This window comes from Polyodon spathula, chromosome 1 (assembly GCF_017654505.1).
Source record: "Polyodon spathula isolate WHYD16114869_AA chromosome 1, ASM1765450v1, whole genome shotgun sequence".
NCBI lineage: Eukaryota > Metazoa > Chordata > Actinopteri > Acipenseriformes > Polyodontidae > Polyodon > Polyodon spathula.
The window spans coordinates 19,351,228-19,365,785 of NC_054534.1; the positions used below are offsets into that span (position 1 = coordinate 19,351,228).

Consider the following 14,558-nt stretch of genomic DNA (forward strand, 5'->3'; position numbering starts at 1 on the left):
TTGCCACTGATCAACACAAAAAAGTCCATAATGTCAAAGTGAAAAATAAAATCTATTATTCTCAATTAATTACAAATACAAAACAAAAAATAATTGATTGCATAAGTATTCACCCCCTTGAGTTAATAGTTGGTAGAGAAACCTTTGGCAGCAATTACAGCCATGTGTCTATTTGGATAAGTCTCTACCAGCTTTGCACATCTGGACACTGCAATTTTTTCCCATTCTTCTTAGCAAAATTGCTCAAGCTCCTTCAAGTTGGATGGCGACCTTTGGTGAACAGCAATTTTCAACTCTTTCCACATATTCTCAGTTGGATTGAGGTCCGGGCTTTGACTGGGTCACTCCAGGACATTGACCTTTTTGTTTTTAAGCCACTCCAGTGTGGCTTTGGCTGTGTGTTTGGGGTCATTGTCCTACTGGAAGATGAATCTTCTCCCAAGTCCCAGGGCTTTTGTAGACTTCAGCAGGTTTTCCTCCACGATTTCTCTGTACTTTGCTGCATCCATTTTGCCCTCTATCTTCACAAGCTTTCCAGGGTCTGACGCAGAGAAGCATCCCCTGCCACGACCATGCTTCATGGTAGGGATGGTGTTCACAGGATGATGTGCGGTGTTAGGCTTCAGCCAAACATAGTGCTTAGCATTGAGGCCAAAAAAATCTATTTTTGTCTCATCAGACCATAGAATCTTCTTCCACTTGGTCTCAGTGTCTCCCACATGCCTTCTGGCAAAGTTTTTTCAACAATGGCTTTATTTTTGCCACTCTCCCATAAAGGCCATTTTTGTGAAGCACCCGGGCTATTGTTGCCATCTGCACAGTGTCTCCCAGCTCAGCCGTGGAAGACTGTAACTCCTTTAAAGTTGGCATAGGCCTCTTGGTGGCCTCCCTGACTAGTGCCCTTCTCGACTGAATACTCAGTTTTTGAGGACGGCCTGTCTAGACAGATTCACAGTTGTGCCATATTCTCTCCATTTCTTAATAATGGACTTTACTCTGCTCCGGGGGATATTCAATGCCTTGGAAATGTTCTTATATCCTACCCCTGATTTGTGCTTTCGAAGAACCTTATTACGGATTTGCTTTGAATGTTCCTTCGTCTTCATGATGCAGTTTTTGTTATGAAATGTACTAACCAACTGTGGGACCTCCCAGAGACAGGAAATCATGTGAAACACCTTAATTGCACACCGGTGGACTCCATTCAACTAATTATGTGACTTCTAAAGACAATTGGTTGCACCAGAGCATTAATTTAGAACAATTTGTAGATTTTATTTTTCACTTTGACATTACTGACTTTTTTTGTGTTTTTCCATGTTGTAACACAATAAAATGCGGAAAAGTACAAGGGAGGTGAATACTTTTGAGAGCCACTGTATATATTTACACTGTATTGTTGCCGTCTGTATATATATATATATATATATATATATATATATATATATATATATATATATATATATATAAAATTAGGTCTCCTATACAAACAAAACCTGTATGGTGAATTTTCAAATTTTTGTCGGGGTTATTTTCTACTGGACTTACTTTCTTAAAGATTTATATGATTAAATGTAAGTTTTATATGAACCATGAAATACAAAATCGGAAAATCACTGACAGTAAATAGCCATATTGATTTTTTATTACACTGAATTCAATGAGAGAAAAAAAACACTGAGCTGTGATTCAAACAACAAAAGAAAAAAAATTCTTTCAGTAGAACTAATTTTGCTTTTTTTTGGAACGACTTAATCAGTTTTTTTTGTATCATGTTAGTTAACAACAAAAAGGCTTGGTTTTCTGACTGGTGCGCTTCAAATAACTGTCAGTTATTTGCTTAAGATATTCTTTACAACTGTTATATGAAGACTGCAGAGAAGGTTGAAAGCAATAGAACCAAAGAGCAGATAATCAGAGCTGTATTCCTGGCTTTACACCATGGCCCAGGGCTAGTACACCACTCTTAAGTTTAATGTTCTACATGTTTGTTAATGGCATAATCAAACCGTAAACCCATATAGCATCATGGCAATCTCCTTTTTCATTCTTAGGCAGTAGCAATATATGTTTTGTGTGTTCTTTTGATTCACTTTGAAAAATCAGACAAAGCAATAATAATAATAATAATAATAACAATAATAATAATAATAATAATAATAATAATAATAATAATAATAATAATAATAATTAAATGCAGTGTGATTGAAATACATGATTATGATTATTATATTTGGCTATTTGTTACACATGTTTTATAAATCTAGATCATGTGTGTGTTTACGATTTCACAACTCTACCAGATAAATAAATCAGTAGTATATTAATAGAATTGTAATGCCTAAGGCCATCAAGCCACCAGTCAATGTTGTTTTAACAAAAGTTAGATTTCAAAGGCAAACTTCAAGGTAAAACATATCATTATATCATCACTAAAAGCAACCACTAAATGTGTTTTTTGGACCACAGCTGGTTTACAAAATGACATTTTAACCCTGAATTTCTATTTGAACAACTATCTAAATTAAAGCAATAAAAACCTTAAAAATCAGTTAATAATGACATCTAAAAGAGGAAGCCTTACCTGTAATTTTTAGTGGTACAATCGGCACCCTAATTTCTTATTCGATTATCATATACATGTCAACGCTAATCGATGCATTGACATTTTAGTTTTCAAAATAAAGATCAAACTTTTTTTTCTTTTTTTAGAGAAGATCCAATAATAAAAACACAATTGTGCATAACAGTTCGACAAAACTTAGAACACTTCTGATTATAAAAAAAAAAGAAATACAAAGGACTTGAGTGTTAAACAACTGAAAAGAATATGTATGCATAGGGTTTCCATATTACTTCCTCTTCAATGGGACACTTTGGGACAATTCAGGCTTTTTAACTCACTCCCAATGCATTAAGGGTAAGTGTAGTACATGAGACAGGTAAAACATACCAGAATGCACTGTGGTGTGAGTTGAAAAGCCTGAACTGTTCCAAAGTGTCCTGGTGAATGTGGAGTCATATGGGAACCCTATGTGTGTGTCCTCATCAGTTGTCCCTTTAACATTTTAATAATAAAAAATATTATATTTTAACAGAAGTCATTTCTGTCTGAAATATGGTTATTCATTACTGTTAACATTTTATGTCCAAAAGTAAAGCAAAACATTTGAATTAATCGCACAAATCTTGACTAATTTAAGTATCATACAAAATTCACCATCTTTTCATATAATATTGCCATATAATCCAAACACATGTTTTGAAACAAAAGAAGGTAATCGGTAGATTTAATAGATTTACAAAAACAAACAACCCCCCCACCCCCCAAAAAACACATTGCCTTCATTTTTAAAATCAAGAAAACATGAATACAATGGCTTGTCCAATGCTAATGTAGAGGCCTAAAGTGTGTATCCTAGCAACGCGCTAATTTACCGTACTAGCACTAAAAGAAGCACACTTTCACACACTCAAGGTTTTAATGCAAACAGGAGACTTCAAACTGGGTTCTAATTTGATGCATCGAATCACCAATATGTAATAGAAGCTCAGAAAAAGTAATGATCAGTAATTGATACATCAATTAATTGTTGCACCCCTGGTAACACCCCACGTTTAACAAAATAGTACACCTAAGAGACTCACTTTCATTGTTAGAGATTTTGAGATGGCAATATTTAAACTGAAACATGAAGGTGGTTAGGATTAATATTGTGGTGTTTTGGTAAATTGTGTCCATGAGCACTGTATTTACAAACAGCTCATATTGGTATTAAAATATGTATTGGAATAACTGTTTTGTTGTTTATATAATTTGTAAGGATCTTTTTAATCTCTAGAACCTGGCATAACAAGCTGATTTATAAATTAATACTTAATACTAAAAAAAAAAACATGACAATCTATACAAAGGTCATCTACAAAATAAATGCACATTTTAATAAATGTTTTATTAGATACTGTGGCACTGCAGAAGCCCTACCGGTATAAGGTGTGTGAGGAGAAAACACCTGGGAATGTGACTGGAGTCGTAATTGATTGATTTAATGGTTAATGAGGCTCCAGCCACAGGTGTATAAGAAGGGGGATCACGGGTGTTAGAGAGGTGAAGTGGTGAAGGTGTGTGTTGCTGTCCTGCTTATGTTTGTGAATTTTTGTGTAAACCTTTTGTTTTGGCCCTTGTGCCTATTTATTTGTTTAGTACTGATTTGTTTTGTTATTTGTACTGTATTAGTTGTTATTAAACATAAGCAATAGCAGCTTTCGTGTTCTCTCTCTCTGTGATGTGATGCTACCCTGTCACACTGTGGTATCAGAAGAGGGATAGCACCCCTGGAGATTCAGAGCAGGACTACAGTTGAAAAAAAAAGAGAAAAAAAAGGTAAAATGAAAAGAAAGGGCCCCTTTCGGGATGAGGTGTAGTGAGCTGAGGAGTGGCTCCACCTGAAGGCTCTCCCAGAGCCAGCCCAAGTGCCGAGAAAGGGGAGGAGTGGCAGTCCCGGGGGGGAGTGATGGAGGTGCTGCCTGCCCAAGTGGCAGAGAGGGAGGAGCTGCCTGCCCAAGAGCCAGAGGAGGTTAGCTGGCACACCTATCTCAGCGCTCGCAAGGCCTCAATTTGGTGCTTCGTCTGCAGGGAGTAGGGGCACTTCATGATCAACTGCTCCCTCCCAGAAGAGGAGGAGAAACAGCTGCTGGCTCGTGGGCCCAAAAAGGGGTCTCTCCAGCTGTATGTCTGGAGGGGCCAGCGTGGCTGCCAGCATTGCCACTTCTGGAGTGCCCCACACTACTGCCAGCTACACGTCCCCCCCTCTTCCTAGGCCTGTGAGAGGGTAGCTGGGACACCTACCTAGGCGCTCTTGAGGCCTCAAGTTGGGCACCTTGTGATCAACTGCCTCCTCCAAGGAGGAGGAGGAACAGCTGCCTAGCCCGAATGCCAAAGACTGGGGGATAATGCTTCAGTGCCAAAGAAGGGGGAGTCATTTCCAGATGCACGGCCAGAGGTACTGAGAGGTAATCGGCATTGCCAATTCTGGAGTACCCAGCACACCTGCCAGATGCACATCCGCAGGGGCCATCGTTGCCACTGTCGGATTACCCCGCACCCCTGCCAGCTGCACGTCCAGAGGGGCTACCGGCATGGTCACTGCTGGACTGCCCTGCATTGCTGCCAGCATGGCCAGGGCTAGAGTGCCCCACAGCTAGAGTGCCCCTTGCTTCTTCAGTTTGAGCCCGCTTGTATGAGTTTGAAACTCCAAAGAACCTGTCTAAGCTCTATAATATGTGTGTATGTCATTATTCTAAAAAAAGCAGCTGTATTTTATTTTCCAAAGGTGTGCTGACAATGTATTTGCAGTTTTTCATTTTGTAAATTATGCTATAGCCGATGAGTGGGAAGCTGAGATTTGTGAATGAATATTATTCTGAAGGCACTAACAGCATGCTTCCTGACAGCCGTTTATAAAAAAGGGAATTAATGAATCCCAGCATGTTTTTATTTAGCTTCTCTCCTGGATTCACACACTTTTGATATTTCTAAATGTGTAGAACACAGACGTCATTTGTGTCATTTTCTTTTCACTTTTTTCCCCTTCTTATTTTCCTTTGTGCTCACATCTTTCAAGCTACTTTTTTTTCACCACATTATACCAGTCCTGTGTATGTAACCATTAGGAACCACACAAATCGATAATAGCCTTACCATCTCATTATTCACGTTAAATCACATTAATTTACTTTAAAACCCTTTTCTCACCTTTTGATTCCCTGTTAAAGCTTTTCACATCCCTCCATTAATACCCTATCTCATGTATTTCTCTTTTATCTACAATGATTAGCAAGTTTGTTATTATTATTTGTATTGCATATTTACATTGTATTTTTTTTTTCATTTTTAGTGTGCCTATTTTTACCAGTTTTATTTTTCGCTCCACCTTCCACACATTCTGGTTTTGAAGAGTTATTGTTTTTGCTATTGTGAAGATTTTTTGTGTTTACATGTCTGGTCACTGTACTTTTAAGTTTCATAGTGTCTTCAAGCGAGGGTTCTTGTTTGTTTGTGCAGTGAGATGCTTGGCAGTATTATTTTTTAAAACCCTTATGTAACAGACAATGTAACCTTTACTGGCTTCTCGGACACATGCATGCACCTGCAGGAAAGAACCAGAAGCTCCATCTGTGACACACTATCAGCGGTGTTTTGTACAGGGAGTCACAGCCGAGGATTGGATGGCTGCGATTCTTTAACTGGCTGGTGGGAGTGTGCCAGTGGCGCTTCTTGCTATAAACAGGCGGCAGAAGATACTGGTCATTGTGACAGAGATCAAAGGACAAAATTAACACCCTTACGTCTTGCAAACTTTGTACATTTCTTGAGATGTGTAAACCACAAAGTCTATAAACGGTTGTTGCCTTAGCAACCCAAGTCCTTTAGTGACAACAAACTGCTCTTCCTGTAGCAAGAGCAATTTGCAGTGCAGACTTTGTTATCATTCCTGTTGCTAGCCAGACTTTCAGTCCTGTTGCTAGGCAGGCTTTGTTAGGAGTCCTGTTTAACATCACCAAGACATTTTCTTTCATATGATTACCAAAACATTTTCACCCTACAACATGGTGGCAGTGGTGTCCCACAGAGTCAAAGCGAGACCATCAGAAGAGACCAAGATGGACACTGACCAGTTTGCAGTGCTGCTGCACGTGATGCAGCAGGGCCAGGTTGCTGTTTCAAAGTCTGCGGGACCAGAAAGGCAAAGCCTTGGCCAGTTATGACTCCCCTCCTGCTTATTGGTGGCTACAGAGGGTGACAAAGATGACACCTGAAGATAACACCAGTGTCAGTAGATACCCACAACTCCCTTCCTTTGTGGAAGGGAAAGTTATCTATATATATATATATATATATATATAAATTACATTACTGATGCTACTGTAACAAACATTAAGCCTCTGTTTAATTTTACCTTTCCTTAACATTTCATTAAAACACTTAACTGGGAAACTGCTGAAAAAAAAGATACGCCAGTAATCAAGCCATACACTTCCGTTTAAAATGTGTTTTTGAGAAACTGTGGACCTCGTGGTTCTCAGCGTCCTGGGTGCTTCTTTTATTGGCCACGGCAGGTTGCATTGAAATCTCTGACAGACCAGACCAATAGGCCAACTTATTGCAGCAGTAAAATTCTTCTATTGTAACAAAAAATCAATAGAACCTTGTCATCCCTCATTTGGTTTCCAGGCTGAAATTTTATTAATTGCTTCAGTGTACTGTATAATAAAATAATTGGCTGGGTAGCTATATGTATAAAATAAAATAAGCTCTCACCAGAACACCCATAATTGAAAATAATTATCCTTTGTGTAAGCTGCTTTTAGAGCTAACAAGATTTGTTTTTATGGGATTAGGTTTTCCACTAATGGTGAAAGAATGGTGGTCACAGTATTAATTTTAGCCTTTCAGGTTTGTTTATTTAATATTAGATTGTGCCAGGTTTCTGAAGTTATAAGCGAGGTTGGATGTGAAATAGATGATACAGAAAGTGGTGCTAGTTGGCTGTTCCCTCTGAGCCAAAGCACTTGTTAAGTGAGATCATGTCTACTCTGTGGAAGTTGACCTCCTCTCTCATCTGTAGACATTTTAAGGTCCCACTGACACTTATTTTAAAAGAGCAGGATGGGGCTAACTTATCTATCTGGGCTAGGAGAATATCCATTTTACAGTGTATAAAACTGGGGCTTGTTTTACAGCTTTTGTTTGTTGACAACATGTTGACCTGTATGATCTTGGTAGTGATCTGTGCTGCAGAAAACACGGAATGAGAAAAAAGGCAAAGCCGTATGTATTAGGGTTTACTTTCCAACATGACAGCAGAGAAAAATAAAAATCTCCTTTTTATCAGATTTGATGAGTGGGATCCATCCGATTATAAAAAGCAAAAAAGCAAAAAGGAGAAACATCTTGCCTAAGGGTTATCTTTGGTGGTCTACATCTAAAGTTCTTCAATGCTATATATATATATATATATATATATATATATATATATATATATATATATATATATATATATATATATATACACACTCTCTCTCACACACACACACACACACACACACACACACAGTGGTATACAAAAGTACTCACCCCCTACCAATAGTCACATATTGTTGAACTACAAATAACCTATGCACAGTTTTTCAAACAACCTTTTTTTATTCAAAGCTGTAGTGGTTAAACTGAACACTGTTATATAAGGAGGAGGTTAAATGTCAGCAAAACTTGCAAAGAAAATGTACAAAATTAAATGTACTGGTTTCAGCTCCTTAAGTAAATACTTGGTAGAAGCACCTTTTGCAGCAATTACTGCTATGAGTCTTTTTGGATAGGTCTCTACTAACTTTGCACAGTAGGATGGTGAAATTTTTGCCTAGTCTTCACAAGAAAATTGCTCCACTTCTGATAAGTTTGTTGGAGATCATCGATGGACTGCAATCTTCAAGTCTTGCCATAAATTTTCGATTGGATTCAAGTCAGGACTTTGACTGGGCCACGCAAGAACATAAATTCTCTTCTTGCTCAACCACTCCAGTGTAGCTGGCTTTGTGCTCCGGGTCATTGTCCTGCGGAAATGTGAATTTCCTCCCCAGATTCAGAGTCTTGGCTGGCTCAGACAGGTTTTCCTCAAGGATTCGCCTGTAGTTTGCACCATCCATTCTCCCCTCTATCCTGACAAGCTTCCCAGTCCCTGCTGAAGAGAAGCATCCCCATAACATGATGCTGCCACCACAATGCTTGACAGTTGAGAATGTGTTGAGTGGATGATGTGCAGTGTTGGGCTTGCGCCAGACGTAAGCTTGGAATTTAGACCGAAAAGTTAAATATTTGACTTGTCTGACCACAAAACCTTTTTACACATGTCTGCAGTGTCATTGTAGTATAGTATTGTTGATGTGTGAACACTGACTCCCATCTCAGACACAAAACTTTGCAGATCTCTCAAGGTGGCTTCAGAGTGACATCCTGAACCAGTTTCCTGCTTGCCTGGCTGCTCAGTCTGGGAGGGCGACGTGATCTGGGTAGTGTCTTGGTGGTATGATGCATCTTCCACTTAATGATGGACTTCTCAATGCTGAGAGGGATAATCAGCACCTTTTTTTTCTTGTACCCTTCTCCTGCTCTGTTCTTCTTTATCACTTTATCCATGACTTGTTTCAAAAGCTCTTTGGTCTTCATGGGTGCTTTGTTGGATCACTAAGTGAGTTGCAGCTTGAATGTCTTTATATACCCAAGGGAAATTATCTACAAGTTGACACTAGAAGGATCAGAGATATACTCATACCTAGAAGCATGGCAGCAGTCTTTCTTACGGCTATATTCAAAACACTGTGAACGGTATAACGAAAGGAGAAACAGTCGGATGTAATTCAGGTTTTTTTTTTATTATTATTGAGTACGCCACAAACCGAAGCATATTATATTATATATACACATGTTTATTTACAAATCAAAACAAGAAAATTTAAATAAATACATTTCTGAACATACGTTGGTTTACAAAATACGGTACATGTTTATAAAACTGAAACGATAGCAATACATTTTTTACTTTTCAACAGCAATCGGTTTATTATCAGATGAGCAAAAGCAACTGAACAACGTGGATAACTAAACTTTAAAAAAAAAAAAAACATTTTACAGAAGTGCACAGCACAGCACAAGAAGTAAAACAAAGTCTAATTTATTTTTCTTTTTTTTGACAAAATGGTATTCCTTTACCTGAGTCTAAGGCTGTTCCCAATCAACACAGATAATGTACTTCTCCACGTTGCCTTTCTGCATAGGGCACAGCTGTCTAAAGTTTTATTTTTATTGCACTTACCAACCTGGCATTGCTGTCTCTTGTGGCTCTCAACAAGGTTGCCAGCTTCAGCTATGGGTACACGCTTGACAGTCTCCCTCTGTTCCAAATGCTTCTTGTGAAGTTCCTGTGCTAACTACAAAATATATTCCCTCCTTGGTAAATTCTTCTCCGTGCATTCTTTGGAAAGTACCCAGGAGTTGATGGCTGCTAGGTCCAATACATTGTAAAACACCTGAACAGACCACCGTCGGGAGCCAGCTTTCACAGACTACTTCCATGCCATCTGACCCAAAACATCAACTCCATATTTTGTTGTGTAGTAAAACTCCACGGTCTCTGGTATTTATTTTTACTAATCCCTATGCTAATCGACTGCCCAAAGCAGCGCAGCTGGCAAGCAGGCACCAGCCTTCAAAAGGCTGATTGAAAACAATAGACTGTCAGTCATTCACTCAGGCAGAGAGTAGAGACTAATCTGATTACAGCTGAACACACTAAACAAACGGACTGGTAAATAAAAATAATAAAGAAAAATACTGTTATGTATAATCAAAATACAATTGTTTTCTGTGTGGCCGTCAATGTGACTGCTCCTGGTGCTTTTAGGTATAATGTAATAAATCTCCTTTATTTCTGCAGTCCCACATTTCATGCTTTGTAAGAATATGTAATAGTCGTGTAACACAGCCCCATATGTGTTACACAACTGGAGAAAATTACATTTTAAAACCAAAAACCGCCAAAATGACCACCATGAGGCTTCTAGTGTTAAACCCCTTTGAGTACACGCAGGCTGAAACCGTTTCACTAATTTTGTGACCTTTCAAACAAATCACCTGAGCTGATTTAGGGCTGCAGTAGCAAACGGCTTGAACATTTATGAACTGAGATTTAATCTGTTTTTCTCTGTAAGTCTTACTTATGTACTATATGCATTTTTTAACTTCATCAATGTGGAGTAGGTTGTGTAGATTCTACATGTAAAGTCTAATTTGAAAGCGTCGTGGAGTACGCTCAGGTGCCAACAGCATGTGAAAACTTTGCAGGGGGGTGAATACTCCTGCAAACCATTATATATACAAACAGTTGTAGTCAGAAGTTTACATACACCAATGCAAATTTATAATTTTGAGAAATTTCTTGAAAACAAAGAATTTTAGGAAAATCTTTTGTAGCAAAAGTTTTGCTTTTGAGGAGGAGAAAAAAAATTACAAGAAATAGATTTATTTATTTTAGCAATTTTATTGCAAAACTCCAAAAATGCTAATTCAAAAGTATTCAACCCTTTAATGCTATGATATTATTATCTACAAGGTGCTAGAAATTTCAACATAATAATGCAGAACCTGATTCTAGTAAAGTCTAGAAAATGCTGGATTGTAGGTCAACATTCTTAGAGAGTATAAAAGGGTTAGTCATTACAAAAAAGTCAATATTGGAAAAAGTATAGAGCTATCTGAAGACCTTAGGCAGAACATTATTTATTGTCATAAAACTGGGTAAGGATACAAGAAAATTTACAAGCATTTGAGTATCCCAATTTCAACTATTGTTTTTTTATTATCATGGTACTGTCACAACGCTCCCTCGGTCTGAAAGAAAGAAGGTTCTTTCACCAAGAACAGGTAAAAGAATTGTGAGGAAGGTTAATAACAATCCGAGATTGAGTGCCAAAGATATTCAAAGTGAACTGGCTGCAAGTGGGACTGGGGTTTTCATTTCAACCATAGGTCGAGTATTGCATAGTGAAGGTCTCAATGGTTGCAGGCCAAGGAAAAAGCCACTCTTAGGAAAACATCACAAGGACAATCGCTTAAAGTTTGCAAAACGGCATTTGAAAGATGGAAACGTGTTCTGGTTAAAGGTTCTGTGGATGATGAAACTCAAATCGAGCTTTTTGGTCACGCTGATAGTCGTTACGTTTGGAGAAAGTTTGGAGTGTCGTACAAAGAAAAGAACACCATACCTACTGTCAAGCGTGGAGGTGGTAATATCCTTCTATGGAGCTGTTTTTCTTCTAATGGCACAGGAAATTTAGTTTAAATACATGGTAAAATGGATTCTGTAGCATACATCGATATCATCAGGATAACCTTTAGCAGGGAAATACAGTATGCTCATTTTATCTTGAAGCAATTGATTTGAGAAAAGGAAATTGTACTGTTAATACTGCTTGTTCTTTTCAGGGAGCTGGCTGCACTGCTCTGGTGGTAGCTGTGGTTGCGAAGAAGTTAGAACTAACTAAAGCTGAAAAACATGTGCATAATTTTATGATGGACACGCAGCTAACTAAAAGAGTAAGTCATTTAAGACACTAACTGAATACAATTTGACACAACAGCTTGTATATATAACAGATACAATCTATAATTATCATTCTAGCACTAATGTGAGACCATAATAAGGCATGTTCGATTTACTATAATCTGTTAGTCCACGTCAGGATGAAGTATTGCTGGGCAGAACTAACTGTAACCTGGGGCTGTATCCTGAATGACATGAAGAAGGAGCTTATAATGTTGTGTAGGTTTAAAATGTAGCTGTCACAGTTCCAGAGATTGCAGTTTCTACCTTTTTTTTGTTTGTTTGTTTGTTTAAATCATTTTTAAAAATTCTACCAAAGATATTTTATATTGTTATGGCATTGGATGTATGCAGGGTGGATATTAAGCCACATAGCCACTGCCACCACACTGTATACCAAGGGTTTAAGAATCAAAATTCTAGTATATTTAATGCAACACATTTTCTTTAATGAGAGTTTTGCATGGTACCACAATACAGTTATCACAGTTTGCCTTTTTTGTAATATGATTTACCATGCTTTTACTATGCTTTAAAACATTAGCAATAAACTTAGCAGTTTGCTACAAGTGTTATTGCATTAGCTGTTCAATACAGACACCATAGCACAAACCCAGAGGGGGCTTCCTCCTTAGGATACCATTAAAAAGTCATGAAATTATAATTATGAAATCATACTTTTATTTATTTATTTATTGCCAGAAACCTTTATCAAGTAAAATATGGTTTGGTTCTCTTTGTGCCTTTTCAGTGTTATAGTGTAACAAGCTGATCAAACCACTTGCATTCATTTAATATTCTGTGATGCTAATCTGCAGGTTTGTCCTTCAGCTCAGCTGACACACATCTCCCAGTGGCTTCATAGCACCCTGTAGATGTGTTTATTGTACAGCATATCTTGTGTGTTTGGTTTTAGTTCATTATTCAGTGAATGAATGATTTGCCAAACTATTGAAAACACTCCATTCTAACACCTACCCACTAGCAAACATAGCAAACACACACACACACACAAACACACACACACATAGCCTGCTGTATCTTGGGCTCTTCTTGGAGCTCACTCTATTTTGTATGTTTTTTGTAAATGCAGAGCAGCCTCAGAAGGTTAAGACCCTCATTAAGGGAAGTATACTTTAAGTTGACAGAGAACAGCATATACCAACTAGACAGAAGGACCGTCTGTTTACAGTACAGAAACTGCCCATGTGTGTATTCTTCCAATATAAAAACACCTGGTCAGTTCTGAAAAGGAGTTTGTGCTGTACTGTTATACAAATGAAGAATGCTATCCTATAATTATTGTGTTCAAGATTGTTCAAAGGTAAAATAAAATAGACATTCCATGTTGTATATAATGTATATTGCTGTAAAAACAAAGTAAAACAAAGTAATATCATAGTAAAACATTGGTAGAGTACAGAAAAGCATCATAAAAAGCATAGTTAACCATATCTGCAGTACCGTAGAAACCACCTTGTGTAGTCAACCATAAGATACACAGGGTCAGATTTATGAAGTTCTTTATAAGCACAATTGTTTGTGAATAAAAAAAGGAACTGATAATGTTACAAAACTTTAAAAAGCTTCTCAGAAGTTTGATTGTGACAGAGTTATTCTAGTTTTGTAAGATTAATAGGTGAAGAATTAAGATGAAGTGTGTTTTGACATGGTTTAGTTATTGTTTTTCAGCATTCCGTCAACGCTATCCACTCATAATTAAACTATCTAACTGTTTTTTTTTTTTTTTTTTTTTTTTTTAAAGGTGAAAAATGCAGCTGCCAATGTACTCAGGGAAACATGGTTAATATACAAAAACACAAAGTTAGTTAAAAAGATAGACCATGCACGAGTGAGGAAACATCAACGGAAATTCTTACAGGCCATTCACCAGTGAGTATGGTTCTTTATTTATGTATGTCTTCTTATATAAATAATACAATCTAATGTCCACTAGTTTCTAAACTAAACTAAACTAAACTAAACACATTCTCCCCACCAAGTAATACAGAAGTCATGCCACCAATTCTGGGTTACTTGTTACAATGTCAAAAGTGAAAGGTCAGAGGGGTAGATGTGCTAAGATGGGCCAGTCACAGTGCAAACATACTGCAATTTGCGTTTTCGTTGCGACAATTTGCAAAGTATTCATTTTGTCGTATGTACTAAGAGAAAATATGTTAATGAAAAAAGCCGCAATATACTCATTTAAATATCTGTTGCATTTTCTTAATGAGATTTCTAGCATTGCGAGAGTCATGTGACATTATTTAAATAAATAGCGGCAGTTAAGTTGTGGTTTGCTGCAGCAAAGGGTGCCCGAAGGATAACGTCTATACGTGCAAAGGTGCACGAATCAAAATAACATTGCTTTTGTTAAATCTAAATGTCATCTGTACA

General features: G+C 37.5%; 1 protein-coding gene across 2 annotated transcripts in view; it reads left to right on the forward strand.

The window, feature by feature from the left end:
• LOC121315157 (small conductance calcium-activated potassium channel protein 2-like) overlaps window positions 1-14,558 on the forward strand; it is a 65,355-nt gene that overhangs the window by 43,154 nt on the left and 7,643 nt on the right. For both annotated transcript variants that reach the window (XM_041249156.1, XM_041249163.1), the window contains exons 5-6: window positions 12,041-12,151; window positions 13,924-14,051. In XM_041249156.1, the coding sequence (XP_041105090.1) occupies window positions 12,041-12,151; window positions 13,924-14,051 (239 nt within the window). The remainder of the gene's footprint in view (window positions 1-12,040; window positions 12,152-13,923; window positions 14,052-14,558) is intronic.